Source organism: Ischnura elegans, chromosome 4, assembly GCF_921293095.1.
Source record: "Ischnura elegans chromosome 4, ioIscEleg1.1, whole genome shotgun sequence".
In the NCBI taxonomy this organism is placed as follows: Eukaryota; Metazoa; Arthropoda; class Insecta; order Odonata; family Coenagrionidae; genus Ischnura; species Ischnura elegans.
In genome coordinates, this window is record NC_060249.1 from 68,385,853 (window position 1) to 68,403,450 (window position 17,598).

Consider the following 17,598-nt stretch of genomic DNA (forward strand, 5'->3'; position numbering starts at 1 on the left):
TATCTGAATCAGATAAAAAATGAGATGCATACCAATTTTGTAACTAGGAATTTTGTGCAATGACTTTGATAAAGGAAAGTCGAGGATAAAGGAAAGAGGAAAGGATATTCGAGTTTTAGGGTGGCGTATGCATTTTAGCAGTTTTTTTAAAGGAGATAAAAGCTTTTCCTTATACTTCAGATCACCGTAGATTTTTTATCTGACAAACGGCTTATGGGATCTTCTCACATTTTCTTTCTCTGTTTCGGATGCAGTTGCACCGGCCAATGGCGTCCCCTAATCCGTAAAACCAGGAAAACCTGAAATACTCTTGGAATTTTAGCCTTCTGGAAAAACTCATGGAATTCGTCAAGTGACTTGGAAAAAATGTTTTTATAGATGCAGCAATGGCATAAAACAAGTCCATTGTCTAAAAACTCTTGTTATACTCCCGCAACGAATTAAGGTGAATACAAAAACATAAGCCATTCCATAGTGCCTTGTAGTACGACCCAAATTCAGTCACTTGTGTTCCTGTGGTCTCAATTAATCCTTGTGATTTATTTTTTTGCAACGTAAGTAAACCAGTCCTTTTACCTTGGGCTACAACCTTGTCGCGGTGGAAAGATTTGCGAGTTCCTACGACCCTTTAGAGCTGCACTGACGGGATTCTAAATCATTCCCGGTAGGGTCACCCACGCCAGGTAAACCGAAGGGTAGGAGCCAGACGAAAGGTAGTTCACGTGATGGTGTCACGTAAAAACCACTGTTGGAATGGAAGTAAGAAAACCCTACCAACTATGTTTTCCCTCAGATCATAGAGTACCACCAAATGAACCTCGGAAACTCATCGAACGGGACCCGTCCGCGAAGAGCGGGTGTCGTGTACGTCAGCGAGGTCGGCAAGGTCCACGGGGTCGTCAGCGTGCGAAATCCTTGCAGAGACTTATCATCATCAACATCATCAGCAGCAGTAATGAAGAAAGAAGAAAAGAAGACCAAGAAGAGGGAGAAGCAGAAGTCGGCTATTAATGTAGGGACGTGGAACGTGAGGACAATGATGAGAGCGGAAAGGTGAGAGAATATCAAAAAGGAAATGCATAAAGGGAGGATGGATATCCTAGGATTATGCAAAGTGAGGTTGAAGGATGGGGGGTAAACTTGGAGTGTTGGTTTTAGGGTAATATATGGTGGTGGGGAGGAAAGCCAGCGAGGGGTAGCTTTAGTATTAAACGAGAAGATGGTAAGAAGCGTGGGGATGAATAGTGATCGATAGGATTCTGGTGGTAAAAATTGAACCTCGTGGAAGCTAAAGTTTACATGTCCGCTGGTAATCACAGGGAGGAAGAAGTAGATGAGGTGTATGAACAGCTCGAGGAAATCATTAGAGAAACCCCAGGGAAGAAAAATCTAGTAGTGATGGAGGACTAGAACGCCTCAGCAGAATTATTCAGAACAAACAAATTATTCATCACCAACACGTGGTTCAATCATCATAAAGGGCGAAGGTACTCATGGAAAAGTCCAGGGGATGTGGCGAGATATCAGATAGACCACATTTTGGAAAGACAGAGGTTAAGGAATAGTGTGAAAACCTGGCCCAGCTTCCCTGCAGCGGATGCGGATTCAGACCACAACCTAGTTCTCATTAAATGCAGCGTGAGATTCAAAAGACTTATAAAAGTTAGGAAGGCAAGGAAATAGAATGTAGAAGCTCTGAAAGGGAGTACGAGGAGAGAATATCAGGAACTTATGGAAAACAATATCCGGGAGATTGAAAGCACAAAGACTTTTGAGGAAAGATGCGATAATATTAAAACTAGAATTGTCAAAGCGGCTGAAAAGTAATTGGCTACTTTGATAGTCGAATGATAAAGAAGCCGTGGATTACTGAGAACGTGATAAGAGAAATGGAGGAGAGGAGGAAGTGGAAGAACGTGGACACAGAAGGGCAAAAGAATGTATAGACAAATTAATAATCGATTACGGCGTGAAATCAAGAGAGCAAGGGAGGCTTGGTGGAAAAGGAAGTGTGAGAAAACGAAGAAGTTTCACAAGGAAGGAGAGGTAGGCGCCTTATACGCCAAAGTTAAGCCGCTATAGGGCGGCAAAAGAAGGCAAGCTATGTCTAAAATTAGGGCTGAAGATGGGAGGATGCTAACCGTGCGAGAAGAGATACAGAATAGATGGAATGAATACGCGGAGGATCTGTATGACGGAAGGAAAGGCCGGAGAGATTTACTTTAGAGGAGGAAAGTGCAGTGGAGGAGGATCTTGGGCCGGGGATCTTAGAATCGGAAATCAAGAAAGCACTTCGTGATACGACGGCTAGGATAGCAGTTGGCATGGACAATCTTCCGGGTGAGCTCCGGAAGAATTGAGGGAATGAATGAAGGCGAGGCCAAACGAGTATTTGGGCAAAAATAAGTTTCGATTTAAAAAAGGGAAGTCAATTCATGATGCAATAGCAATAATGAGGTCCCACGTGGAGAGGAACCTGAAGTATGACCAGGACGTACAAGCCTATTTCGTGGATTTAAAAAAGCATTTGATAGGGTGAACTGGGCAAATTTCATCTATATTCTCAACAGAATAGGAGTCGATTGGAGGGCGACGTCTAATTCGTAATCTGTATGTAGCCCAGACTGCGCAAGTGAGGGTAGCGGACGGAGAATCTGGGTGGGCAAGCATTGGTCGAGGTGTGAGGCAAGGTTGCCTGTCCTTGCCTCACACCTCGGCCTGGCTGTCCTCTCTGGATGCATTAGACGAGCGGTGCGAGAAGCATGGGATGAGAATTAATCACAAGAAGACCAAGGTAATGCGGTTTTGTAAATCAACGCGAGCTAGGAATGTGAGACTCAAGATAAAAGTAGGTGGGGAGAAGCTTGAGCAGGTAGAGCAATTCAACTATTTAGGCAGCACATTAGAGGAAAACGGATACAGTAGTAAGGACATAGGGAAGAGAATTGCATTAGCGAAGGAGGCATTCATGAACAGGATGGAGCTTCTGAGAGGATCGTTATGTAAGAGTTTAAAGAAAAGGTTAGTGAAGAGTTTGATCTGTGCCTTCACTCTCTCTACGGTGCGGAAACGTGGACACTAAGGAAAAACAGAGAGGAGAAGGAACGACGAAGTGCTGGACATGGTGGGTGAGGAGAGGCAGCTTTAAGATGAGATACGGAAGAGGCAGAAGACATGGATGGAGGGAGTGTTTAGCGAGGAGGTAATGATGAAAATGGTATAAGAGGGTTGAATGTTAGGTGAACGAGGGAGGGGAAGGAGAATAGTAGTTTTAGAGAGATTGAAAGGGAGTAGGCCTTACAGTGAATTAAAGGCAGTGCTTGAAGGAAAGGGAGGCTTCCAGATCACTTCTTGAACACTCCATGGAAACCTACCTTAATCGGTAGAATACTATAATAAAATAAATAAGTTTGTCAAAAGGTTGCAGGTCCAGGAAGTTAGCTAAAGAGTTTGACGTTTCATATTACAATTTAGAGATGAATATTATAACTATTTGGATTTTAGTAATTCAATGGAATACGTTCCAAATAAAGTTGGATTTCCTATATCATTCCTCGAATTGTGATGCCAGGCAACAGAGAATAAAACCCTAGATGTAAAGTTGTAATTTCCCCTATTTTTTCTCTGGATTACTCTTGGAGCTCAAAATAAGTTATCGCCATATTAAAACTGATTTTATCTCGGAATCGTTTAGTAAATGAATTAAATGTCGTAGTTTATCCATTATTCTCCGCTGTCTAAAAGTAATTTAAAATCCACTGAAAATATGTTTTTCTTACTTTTATCTTCTGAGTCATTTAAAAAAAACAAGTTGTTGACATTGGATGTGAACCAAAAAAGAGGTATATCTTTTGCATTCCTTGTCCACCTTCCCTATCAATGTATCATCTTAAATTTTATATCCTTCTTGTTATCGGGTTTTATAACATACAGAACTGAGGATGATTTCACGACAGCAGGGTAATTACCTTTAAATATAATGTTTTAATAAGATAATTCTCTTCTGGTTTTCCCCTGGCGCAAAGTGGGTGGGTATGTTATCAATATCAGACGTATAATAGAGATAGTGAAATATTAGCCCTCTTCAATAACGAAGGTTAATTTCATGTATTAGAGTTACTGCCTGCCCTTCTTTAAACGAATGTGAATTTCTTGGCATTTTCCGCGGGAAAAATCTGAGAAACGATTGCTTTCTGTGTATTATGGAATCATTTCACCCGGTTTTCTATACTATTATTATTGTTTGATTATTTTATTTGATTTGCAACTTCTTCGTCTCATTTTTTTCTGAAGCTTTTCCCATATTTTTTACCGTATTGGTGGGTAAGAATAAAGTCGAAGAATTTCCTAGTGAGAATCCGGTGAAGGCTATGGCAATCAGTATTGTTTGTGTATTTAGTTTGCGTGAATTGGGGCTGTTCCCATTCTATAATAATTTTTCACCTGAAGTGGCAATTCCATTGGATACTCAGATTATGAAATTCTACTTCAAGAAAAATAAAACCATAAGAGGGTAGCGGACAAGGCAGTCTTAAAGAAAGAGTAATAACAGCATATAATTAGTATTTTATTTGCATGACCGACCGACTGAGAAACATACTATAAATTTCATTTTTGGTTGTAGGACCATGATGACATTACTTTTCATACTCATTACTATCACGTTGCTGAGCTTAGCCATGTTTTTTTTCTTGACCATCTTGCTTCGGATCCGTTGGTTCGTCAATGCAATCAATTCCAAAAGAGGAAAAATATTGAAGTTTTCACTATCCATCTCCTGTGTAGAAGCACTTAGGTATTCTTAAATGCATTTTGATGGGAGAATTCGGGGTTTAGAGGAGTAAAAATAATCATATTTAATTATTATTATAATGCAAAGTATTTTATTTTAATTTTTGGTTTTGCGACATCATTTTACATTTTAATTATGCTCATTATGATCTATTTGCAATTTCCTCATTGAAACGAGGGTTTTCTTTGTATGAAAATTCAGGATTTGATATGTTCCTGTATCCAGTCGACAAATTTGGAGACTCGAGTGAAGACTGTGGGCCAACCCTCCTGTGCACATGGCTTTCCCCAAGACACGATTCCCACTATCTTGTTGTCCACGAGAAGAGGTCCACCAGAGTCGCCCTGGAACGGAACAGAAATTTACGCTCATGTTCTTTCGCTAAAGCAAACCAAACTTTTCATTTATGATTAAGGGCTCTGAATTTCTTTCATCATGAATGTGCTCACAGGGTGCAATGAATTGTATTTAAATGGGTGCACTCCATTATCCTATCGTCTTTAAATTTGAACTCAGGGATATAATTTCACACAGTTAGGTTTTGCTTTACACTACCACACCTCATATGTTTATGCAAAGACAGCGTGAAGTCGATATATGTGAATGGAATTTTCAAAAACAAAATCCACTGTCGTACAAATAATTTTAAGACACCTGAGATTCAAGCGTAGAGTGGTAAAAGTATATTTCATTGCTTTCTTACTTACTTACTAACGAATTTTTTATTACCACTGAGATTTTCGTATCTGTGACAGCTACTCATAACTGTATGTCGTTCTAATTTTACCAAGATCCAGATAAGATTCTGTTATTTTTATTTCTTGCTAAGTATTATTGCTGTAGAAAAGTCATTGCTCAAATTTTGAGGTGAAAGCCGCATTTTATCTCCTCCATTGTTATTGCTTTGAAAACGTTGTAGTCGATGATCTCTCTCGGTCCGTCTGGGGATCGAGATTATTTGTGAGACAGATAATGATGAGTCTATAAACTGCCTGAGTGCGTTGACTCGCACGGTTTTTGTTTAAGGATGTACTTACATTGCATGCGTCCTTTCCCCCGATCCCGGCCGCACAGATCTGGGTATCATGAATCCGCATTCCTTCTGAGGCCCAAATATCGGTGCAGTTCTTTTGGTCGTCTATCGGAACATCGGCCTTGCGAAGCTCATCCGGTATCGGTCCCCACGCCTAAGAAAAATTCCAGAAGAAAGATGTAAACACGCGTTGTAAAGTGATTTAGTTCTTGTGGTTTCAGGGAATATGTGTTATTTGGGAGAAAAATTCTATCATAGAAACGAAAATATTACATTTACTATGAATCATTATCACACTTCGTTCATATGTGGGTAGGGCTTGCTAAATTCCGTGTTAGACTGAAGTATGCTAGGTACACAAGAGGGTAAGTAATAGGATTTATAAATTGAATGTTAGGGAATAGGGCTTACCGAGATTTTGAGATGGGCTTTCATTGAGGGAGGAATAACTGAACTATGTTATTCGCAAAATACTCCATTTAAACCTCATTTTGCCGTTAGAAAACTTTGAAGTGATAACATTTTATTTCGTTAATATTTAGTACGCTAAAGTGTCATTTCTCAGGAAATTTGTACATCTGGAGTCAACTTAGTAAAGTAGCTTTAAACATAGAAATCGGCTACTCGTTGAAAAACGTCCTCATACTCTTGCTTTCATGCTTTGCATGTATGAAGTTTCAATTCTGCGCCTCAGGTTGTCCAAGATATGCTTGGGATGGCGTCACAATGATCGCGCATCAACGCAACTTACTTGTGTGACGTTTCCCTTCCAGCAATCAGAATTTGGATTAAGTTAACTTAAATCCGTTGCTGAGGTAAACGATCGGTATTAGCCTCCAAACTCTTGAGAGGCTTGTCCTAGAGCACTCCTGGCGTGCCTCGAGACGCTTATTCTTGGAAAATGCAACCACCATCACTTGTGGATTCATTGAAGTCCTTTCTCCCTCGCATTGCTATCCTTGATGGACCGCGAGGGCCTAACATCTAGTACCATTAGCCTCGGTACAATGGCCATAAGAACTGTGTAGTGACCCGGCAAGCCAAAGGTCCGTGGTTCTTTTCCCGGTCCAGGGGAATTTTTCTCATGGCAATTCATGTTTATCATATTCTTGGAATTGTGCCCATGCGAGAGCTCAACGATATACGACCACTTGGAAACCATGGCATCGATAGATTACTTAAGTAAAAATATAAACAGTGTAAATTCAATGGCATTCGTTGATGTTGGGACTAGATGCCTGTAAGGGAATTCATAGATTATATGTGCGTACGTTCATGATCTAGGAGTTCACCTCCATAATCACTGACATTATTGGGGAATGAAATGAGTTACTTGGGAAAATGGATTTTTGGAGGTCTACTTCAGGATTAGGTCCACTAATTAAAAAATTGTGAAAATACTTCATTTTAAGGATTACTCACGGAAGTCCTTCCCCAGCCCACCACCGTTGCCATGGTGCCTCCTGGCGTATCCACGTCCTTATCAGGAAGGTTAATCGGTTCGGTTCCATTCCCGAGGACAAAAGGTGGAGTTACCTGAAAATGAGGTGACAATTAAAAATTGTTTCAAATATATTTCATTCAGATTTATAATCATTATTGCTTTTCGCCGTTTTAATGTGAGTTTGGTGATGAAATTTTTTTCCATCGGGATAATATCATTACGATTGAAAAGAGTGTAAATAAATGTTAACAAAAGTAGAAAAAATTATATTCCATTGGATGAAAATGTAATTATTTTTAGAAATACTTAATTGTATAGGGAAATTCAGTCGAATAAGACAATGAAGCCATAAATTAGGCGAAATCACGTAAAATTTCTCTCGTGTAATTGCAAGTTACAATGATTAGGCTGGTGTTATCTTCTTCCGTTGAATTTCCCTTTTCTATCCTATGCAGCCATTTTTAAAATCGTTGTTTTTTCACCTTGAATATAAGTGCATATGCAAATAGCTAGTCATTTGTATTCAATGAATTTTTCAATGGAAGTAATTGAAATTATACTTAGATCGCCGACTTATTGTAGGGATTTTTAGGATGTATTGCATCGCGTTGCCGGGACTTTACCCAATGGGTTCCATACCTTAATAACTAATTGGTTTCGGGGATTTTCTAAATTAATTTGGTCATAATACAATTATTATCCTTGAAGGAAAACGACAGGAAAACTTTGGATGAGGATTTGGCATAAATGGTCTATGCAAGGAGTTGCCTAAGAGCGTGCGTTTGTATGGCATTGGGTATTAAAGGGAATAGGCTTATTCATTTATCTCTTACGATCCCAGTTGTTGATCGCTGAAATTAACGATGAAACGTACATAGGAAATTAATTACCTTCATTACACCAATATCGTTGTCCCATGCATCATCCGGATTGAAGCCTTCGTGAAAGTGAATTTCAACCACTTGATGTTCCGTTCCTGCATTATTGAGGATATTAGATCCAGAGAACACCGTTAGGTCTGAAGGTTCGAATCTGCAAAAACAAATAGATGAAATTAATGCTTTTAAAATGAATTCAGGAATTTAGCGCTAGAGGTTTTATAGACTATTGGATTGAATGCGACCGAAAATATACCACAAATACGAATTTGTGTGACATAAGCTTAGCTCTATTTTAGGTAAAGTTTAGGATAGCTGTATTAAAAGAAAAATTCTTGAGTTTATAACAATTTGCTACATCAGTACATGAGTTGCAAGTTTAGTACTTACTGAGAGCAATGTCCAGCTGTCATAAACCATTCCTCGTTAAGAATTGAGCCACCGCAGTCGAATTGACCTTGGACCCATAGAGAGATCTGAAAAATGATAGAATTTGCCGAGGGTTTTTAAAAATAGTAGTGAAATTCCTTTAGGCGTCAAAAATTTCTTTCTTCCCGAATAACTGCTTGAAGAATATCTGAATACTCTGCGTTATGAACATACTCAGGATAGAGCTTATGAAATATAAAGAGTTAATTTTTCTCAAAATTTCGACTGAAATTCGTTTATTATTCAATTTTCTTGGCGATTTCCCAGGAGAATAAAATCCTATATTTTTATCCCGCTATTGAAGCAACAGTTTTCTTTTAAAAACGCTCAAGGAAATCTCCAACGATGATTTATTGTGCATATCCTTTTATTTTTCATTTCGTGAAAAAGAACTGTATACACAATTTTCCACTGGTGAAGTCCCCTATGTATAAAATCATACTTGCATTTTGCATGTTCCTCATTATTTTAAATATATTCTGTGATAATCTTTTGTTATTTTTTGCTCGAGTGTTTCACATACGTTGGTAATTTTTGTTTTTTTACCTGTGCAGGATATTGCCTTCCTTGAACGATTTCTCCTCCAACGATATATGGGTCACCAGGAAGTGAGGGATCGGCTGCAGCTCCTCTCCATCCTCTCCTTGAATAACTCATAGGAGCAGCTAAAAAATATCATCCATGCATTGCTAACATTTTCCAGCAAAATATTATTAAGTATGGTGGGTATCAGATAAAATTCTAAATTTGTTTATGTTACATTAGATAACAATTATTTAACAACCACAAGTGGTTCTACTCCTAACTTGTTGGATTATTTACTTTAAGCTCCCCTGAAATAACTTTAATTTAATTTACATAATTTATATTCTCTAAAGTAATAAATAATTATTTGTATAATTTTACAGTGGTAAATGATCATAATTCCTTATTTATTGTGGTTCATTCGACATATTACTCTTTAATCACGAATTAAATAAAATCTGTTAATAGTACCTTGTACCAGGCTAGGTCAAAGTCATTTGCAAATTAATTTTAGTAGTGGCTAAAACTGTTTGAATCGTCGTTATAGAAATTACATGTATTATCGGGGTAATTGAGATAGTATTAATTGACTTACTGCTTAAAATTTTTGTAGAAATTAATCAATGCGTCTACAATCCTGCCATCAGTATTGCTATGCATGCACGTTTAACGCAAAGTTACCCATGCTAAGTATCGATGGGTGGATAATGTTTACTAAGAAATACATTCAATTGCTTGAATTTGATTCTGAAAATCTTCTGAATGGAACCCTGGTCTGACTACCCAGCAGTGAGTATTATGTAATTTTGTCTTTTTTAAATTGCTGTTTCTTGGTTAATATCACAGTGGAATAAAAGGACTGGCGATTAATATCGTCAAGCCTTTACTTTTTCACTAAATTTATGCGATTTCAATTCATTGATACGATTCCTAATTGATTCAGTGTTTATTTTTTGAAGTGATTTATAATTTATGTATCATAAAGCTGTAGGATCAGCTCTCTCCTTTATTTTTAATGGTATGCTTGAGTACGAATTAACTTTGAGACTTACCTTGTGAGAAGCCGGTGAAGGCTAGTACAATCAGTGCTGTTTTGAAGAACATGTTGATATTGTCACTTGGACCAGTTGTATGCATCTGGGAATCGCTCCGACCAATATATAGTGTCCAGAAGTGCACTGTGATTACCCCTTCCTCAGGTTGCATTAGATGCAAGTGATTGTGAATGGTGATCAGGTGAATGACCGCGTTCCGGCCAATTTCCTCCGTATTTTGCTGAGCAATTGAAGATACAATTCCTAGATAAAACTAACGCGTATCTTTGTAATGTCAAGGGACTCCTCATGAACTCTACAAGGCTTTGTCCAAACGAGAGGCCTGCTTTGTCATATTTCCTTGATTGCTTGATAACCGCTCAAACACCTTCTAATGCAGGTAATAATAAAATAGTTCATTACACTCACAGTGCGTGATGGCAATGCCGTTTGACTGATAATTTTCGTAATAATTGTTTTCAATGATGCATCCACACAGGTGAACGCCTTCAAAGCAGTGATTCAGCAATTTTCCCTGGTGGAGTAAAGTTTGACATTGAAGTTATGCTCCGAATACCTTAGTATCTCCTTTGTAGTATATTTACGTGACATTTTTTTCTCTTGTAACTTTTCCCAAGCCAACTTAACTCAAACATTTTGAAAGTTATATTGATATTGGTCCGTTTTTCATTTCTTATTTGTTGAATGATCTGGAACCACTTATAGAACATGATTTGCGCCCGCTTCTTGCAGGGTAACCTTTAAAGGAGAAAATTGGTGTTGGCTCAAGTAATATTATGGTATTTTATTTAAATTCAACCAAAGACTTACCCTTAGAGCCTCTTGATGCTTCTTGATACCCCTAGATCGTTTTGGGGAAAACATACGTGCGATTCTGCGCACTTTAATTTTCACCAAAAAAGTTACCTCCTCTTTGCTTAAGGAATTTGATATAAAAAATTATTTTATCCCATTTCTTAGCATACTGAAACTGTCAATTTTTAAGTTCATTTAATTTTCTTTGATAATGCATCTCCCAATCGGCTGGACCTTAGTTTTTCACTCAATATATCTTATCATAAAATTACTATTACAAAAATTTAGTGGTCCATTTAGTATTAAATTTAGTGGTTACTCAGGATTTTTTTATTAAACCTTTTTATTTTACTCCCGCGTCAAGCTTAGGCTCTCCCATTGGAAACATATGAATAGGCTTATAATAAATGTCTATAGATGCATGGATTAATGATGATATGAGTTGGAGCTTCGTTGATAAATTGCCTTTACCGCTCACGTATGTTATTTATATTCTTACGGAAAATTCTTCGGACGTTAGGAACTGTATGCGAGAGTTAATATGAAGATTATGGTAGAAAATCAGATACTATGACTTGATTTTTAAGTTGATCAATATGAGAGTGATAAATTAAGAGAGATACTTTGGGGAACGGATAGGTTAAATGTGAGATAAATAATTTTTATGTGAATATGAGATGTGACTTAACAAGTATAAATTGTAAAATTTCATCAGTGTTCCCAGAATAAAAGTATTCGTTTCATTTCGGTAATTTAATTTTCTTAGGGGAATATAATTACTTCGCTGGCGAATGCAGTAATTTTACCCGAAAGAAAAACTTTGTGCGCATTTTATACATGAACTCTAAAAAACTGTTTCTAGCATACATAATGCACCTCATATGTGAGGAATACCTCCGTACTGGTTCATTTCTTCAATTTTAATTCTTTCAGTCCCATCCAACAGTTTTTACTAGCATATTGTAATAAGCCACAATTGTAAAGTGTACAATACAAAATGTACAAAATTGATTTTCAAATAGTGCTGCATGATTTGATGCGTCATTACAGTAATATTTCACTAAAATTTCTTTTGGGGGATTTTTATCAATATTTTTATCGAAGTTAGTTAATTTATAGCTCTATTTTTCGGATTTTACTTGAATAAATATGAGCTAGAGAGTGTTTGCTTAGAAGAGAATTTTAGAGTAGAATTTTCACACCCTTTAAATTGTCGTCACTCGAATGAGACTAATCGATTATTACACCACCCTTGGCCTTACTTTAACCATTTATATCTCTCGAGCCGATTAGCTCACCAGGGTAACACATGCTTTAGTCATTCCTGTGTTATGTGGGCTGCGAGATGTGTAGGATGTACCTTAGGTTTATGCAGTTTTATCCGTCATCAATAAATTTCCACTTGCAGTTCTGATAATATTATCTTAATTATATTACCGCATCATTACAATTTTTGAATTCATATTTTGAATGGAATCTTTTCTTGAATAATGAATTTTAAAAGTTATTTTGGAAACTTTTCTGCCTATAAAACGCCGTTAATAGATTATTCATCCAATGATTGAATGAACGGCGCGTGAAAATTTTAAATTAAGCATAGATCGTGTGGCCTATACCTAGACCTATTAGCTATGTATCTGTGCACATTTTACATTCAGATATTCTTTACTCTATCACTTATTTGGCTTAAGTGCAAAATTAAGGGAAATATACCTCCCCAAATACGTTGAGCTTGAAAAATGAACTAATCTAATTAATGAATAATTTGATTATGATAAACTGTTTCCCATATCAGTGCTTTTGATAAATACTCTTTACTCACATGTTAAATTACATCGGTTACCGGTAGCTTAGTCAGGTTAGGTCAAAGTCATTTCAATTTACCAATTGCCATATATCTGTTCAATTTTACATTCAGAAAAATTGTACCATATTTATCCTCTTACTTATTTCGCGTAAGTGCAAAATCGGGTATATAAATTCGTTGAGCTTGAAAAATAATCAAATTAATGGCTGATTTGAATAAGATTAACTGTTATTCATAACGGATGAGCGAAAAAAATCAACTTTATTCGACGTTAAAAGACATCACGACAAAGATACAGCAGCGCCATGGAAGAAAAGATCTTACGTGCTTGAAGTTGAGAAAACACGCTCGGGAAATCTTAAGTTACAGCGTGGTTATTGCAAAGATGATATTTATGAAAAGTATCTAATCTCCAAGAAGAGGAATGAGTGTTCTTGACTACCAAAAAAAATTCAAATCATGTTTTCAACGTCTTAGATTTACATTAAGAAAACAGGAATTTTATTGTGTATTTGACCACCAATAACTAATCAACAAATCTTTTCAAATAAATGTCTACCTCTCACCGTGTACATTAATTGTACATCAAATCATCCCCAAAAAAATGTCTTCTCTGGAGTCTATACTAAGCTAGCAACTGGCGACGAAACTGAAGTCTACAGGGCCGTTAATCTCGAAGGAACTCTATTTTATAGAAAACTATTAATACAAAGCGGTTTTACTATGCGTCATCCTCAAAGCTGATACTAAGCACAGATACGGTGAAAGTAACGATAAATTAGGAATCATAAGCTTTCATAGGAATCGCTTTTGACTGTTCTTTTATGTTTTCGATATAATTCATGAGTACCTATTTGTTGTTCGTTATTCGGCCAATAATGTCTCATGCATTATTTATAGTGAGCTTTTATGATTTCCGTGAAAATATACATTTAAATTTCGCTTCATCTAGTTTACAATTTACTAAATATTAGTAAATTATTATTAGACGTACTATTAGTAAAGGCTTATGATTTTTTTCCTCATTCGGGAGTCTTTTAGGAACATCAGTTTCTCCAGCCGCCCTGTATAGAGTTCTAACCGATGATGTTATCAGGTCAGAATTCGCTTCCAAATTCGTTGACTCTTTAAGACTCATGAACACAGAGGAACTCCATAAGGCCTCTTTCACCTTAAATAAGCACCTATATCACATTATTTATTTATCTGGTGGGCGTGCAAGGTGATGATTGCGTCGAGTTTACTCGTCGGATATTGAAAATGTTGGTGTTACGCTTGCCGTTTCATAAGAGTTTCATTCATCATTCCAAGATTGTGTCCTCAAATATTTCATCCTTTTTGAGTGAGTTTTTATTGTAAACTTTAAAATTCAACATGAAGTTCATCACTTTGAAAATATTTATTTTAATTATTTATTCCGTCTCTATATTTTTAACAGTGATAGAATATGAGTGTCCTTCACTTTTGACTGTTCTTTTATGTTTCCGATATAATTCATGAGTATTTGTTGTTCGTTATTCGGCCAATAATGGCTCATGCATTATTTATAGTGAGCTTTTATGATTTCCGTGAAAATATACATTTAAATTTCGCTTCATCTAGTTTACAATCGACGGTCTAATGCCAACATTATTGGGTAACAATTTACAACAATACTGGTAATGAATACTGAGTAGCAAAGGTGTCAAATGGTTTGAGACTTTTGGTAATTAATGGAGATTTTACATTTATTTAACAAGTTTACATATCTTAGAATTTTACAGTTGAAATTTTGCATAACAATTATAAATTATTCATTTACCACATCAACTGTGGTAGATGACGCGGTTGGTTACAGCCGATGATCAGGAATTTATGTGGTTTTCGATCCAATCGATGAAATCGGAGACCTTGGTGAAAACGGTTGGGTATCCTTTAACAGCACACGGACGTCCCCAAGACACGATCCCAACTATTTCGTTGTTTACGAGAAGGGGTCCTCCCGAGTCTCCCTGAAAAAAATTGTCGTGAAATGGTGAATTTAAACGGTTTTCATTCATTATGACAAAATTCTGTATTTTTAAGAATATCTTAAAATATGATCATAATTATTGTTTAACCAGCTCAGTTTCAAAAGCCACTTCATTATAAACGGAATATATTTGATGGGTACTATTTCCGGGACATCTAATCAGGCGTATATATGTTTTAGCAATTTTTAAGAAAGTTAAAAAAGCTTTCAAAATATTTTAAATTCAAAGAATTGAATGAGGTTTTTTGTAAGTTCTTCCATCATAATCCCTTCAGTGTATTGCCAATATTTAAATATTTTGTTTATGATAGTAAAATTGCTGATTTTATAAAATTAGGGGACTATTTTCAATTCGAACCTCAATGATTTTTATATCGACCATTAATTTAATTAGGGATCGATCTATGAATCATTTAGGACCTTGGGTATTTTAGCACCCAACTCCTCACTCACCAGTATGGTGTACGTATGAAATAACTCTAGTATTCCTTACATTGCATGCATCCTTTACTCCATCTCCCCCAGCGCAGATCTGTGAGTCGTAAACGTGCATGTCAGCGGGGCTATCGTACATGGCGGTACACTTCTCGTGATCAAATATGTTGATATCAGCCTTCAAAAGATTATCAGGCCCTGGCCCTCCTGCCTGAAATGTATTCAAGTATGATATAGCACAGTGGAGGGATGGTTAATTAGCTGAGATCACCAACAGTATATGTTTTCTGCCGTAATTCCGCCGTTCTTGGGCACTGACAATTTGCATTAGTATTTATGGAAAACTACTGCAGAAACCAAGATTTGTCAAAAGTTTACACATGCCAAACTTGGTCATCAGAAAAAGTGCATTGATTTTTTCGTTACCTAACCAGCCGAGTTTTTGGTGAGGTGGAATTCAACAAGTTAGAGTTTCATTTATTAAATTTAGACCTTTTTAATTAACGCCATTAATAATCTTTCATGTCTCTTCACCTCTGCAGTTTTAGTTTCATCCTTTTTCTGGTACATCATGCTGTTAAACTAGAATTTTATTTTTATAATTAGCTCATCCATCCCCATGATATTACATGCTGGAAGCGTGGAAGCTTAGAGGTAGCTTTAGAATCCATATCCGATGTTCTAGGGGTTCCGGGTTTAAATTGCTGTGAAGCCTTAAGACATTCCAAAATAAAATCCCTCGAATCGCGGGGTTTTCCACGTAAAGGAACTGCAGCCCAGCATTAAAGTATGAATTTCACTCCCATCAGTCTAGGGTGAACTCTACCCTCACCCATCTAAACCAACCTCTAGATTAAATCAATGGAGTGATTTATCATTCACAACAGTGTGGTGTGTATTTTTAGTTAAAATCGATGTAACATCTCATTGAAATGTTTGTAAAATGTTATGAAGTGAAATGCTTCTGAACTGCCAATGAAGAAGTTGGAGTCTGTACTCACGTAAACTCTTCCCCATCCCACAATAGTTGCATTGGCTCCTGCCGGCGTTTCCAAACCGCGCTGAGGGAGCTTGATGGGTTCCACTCCATTCCCAAAGACGAAGGAAGGGCTCACCTAAGAATAAATCCTTACGTAATTCATCATGACAGTAATTTTTTAAACATCAACCTCGACAGACCGTCAAAATATGAATAAATCAATTTTAATGCATCATGGTTGATATTATTGGTTTATTTTTTCCACATGGACGTAGTTTTGAAAAACAATCACGCTAATCACAAATTTCATGCGAGATAGCGGGCAAAATTTATTCTACTAGAATTTTGTTGAGCACCTTTTCATAATCGTCTAGGAATTTTTCATCAATTATTTTCCCGAGGTTTAGTTTCTTTAGAACACCTCTCCTTAAAATTTTGCGAATGTAAGAAATGTACTGTTTAGTCTGCTGTTTCGTCTATTAAAATTTAAGTCCTGAAAAAGCAAAATTGGGATGATTTATAAGTGAAAGGCAAAACTTAGACAACGACTCTGAATTATCTTGGTGGGTAATATTGTTAGATGACTTATGAAATTTCATTCCCGTGATTGGTTGAGAATTCTATTGCACATTGACAAGGTAGATTTTATAAGAGTAGATGAAACTTGGTGATTGTCAGTGTTTTTATCCTCATATGAATCCCATCGTGGGAAAAGTATTGTTAAAATTACGATTGAGATAAACATCTCTTCCTGATACTTCTAGAGTTATAAGCCAAGTATTTATGTAAATAATATTATATCAGTTCATATGTATCGATGCGGTAGATTAAGTGCTCATGCGTGCTGTTATGAAAATGCAGTGTCTGTTCTTATATTCAATATTTTTAAGTTGCTTAGTCTTCGGTCGTATCACATATTTTCTTAAGTTTGCTCTCGCATCAATGACTTAAATGTTTTATGCCATGAAAATGAAAGGGCCCAACTTAATTTTTATTGTGATTCATGTACCTTATCGATCGACGGATATGGATACTTGAAACAGAGGTTTTAATTTTTAACGGAAGTTTGCATTTCGTAGCATTTCTAATTAAGGTGAAGAAGCTAACGCTCATTACATCCCTAGTTATAATCGCTATTGCGTAATCAAATTATTAATCTTATTTCTCTTATTATTGATGTAACTTCATTATTTTCTACTTCGCACTATCCCGTTTTACCTTCATTACTCCCACGTCATTAGCAAAGCCATGTTCATAGTCGAAGTCGTCATTGTAATGTATTTCTGTCACTTGGTGTTTTGTCCCGCCACTCAGAAGATTTGATCCCGAATAAACAGTGAGGTATTTTGCATCATATCTGTGAATGAGAGAATATTTTAATTTGGTCATAGGCTCCCATTTTTTTCATTTTCTAA

General features: G+C 36.6%; 1 protein-coding gene across 1 annotated transcript in view; it reads right to left on the reverse strand.

Moving 5' to 3' along the window:
- Positions 1-17,598, reverse strand: part of LOC124158165 (transmembrane protease serine 9-like) — a 29,702-nt gene that overhangs the window by 8,906 nt on the left and 3,198 nt on the right. The window contains exons 4-8 of the mRNA XM_046533349.1: positions 17,402-17,540; positions 16,206-16,319; positions 15,263-15,415; positions 14,606-14,749; positions 10,154-10,376 (exon numbers count right to left, since the gene is read on the reverse strand). Coding sequence (XP_046389305.1) covers positions 10,154-10,376; positions 14,606-14,749; positions 15,263-15,415; positions 16,206-16,319; positions 17,402-17,540 — 773 coding nt within the window. The remainder of the gene's footprint in view (positions 1-10,153; positions 10,377-14,605; positions 14,750-15,262; positions 15,416-16,205; positions 16,320-17,401; positions 17,541-17,598) is intronic.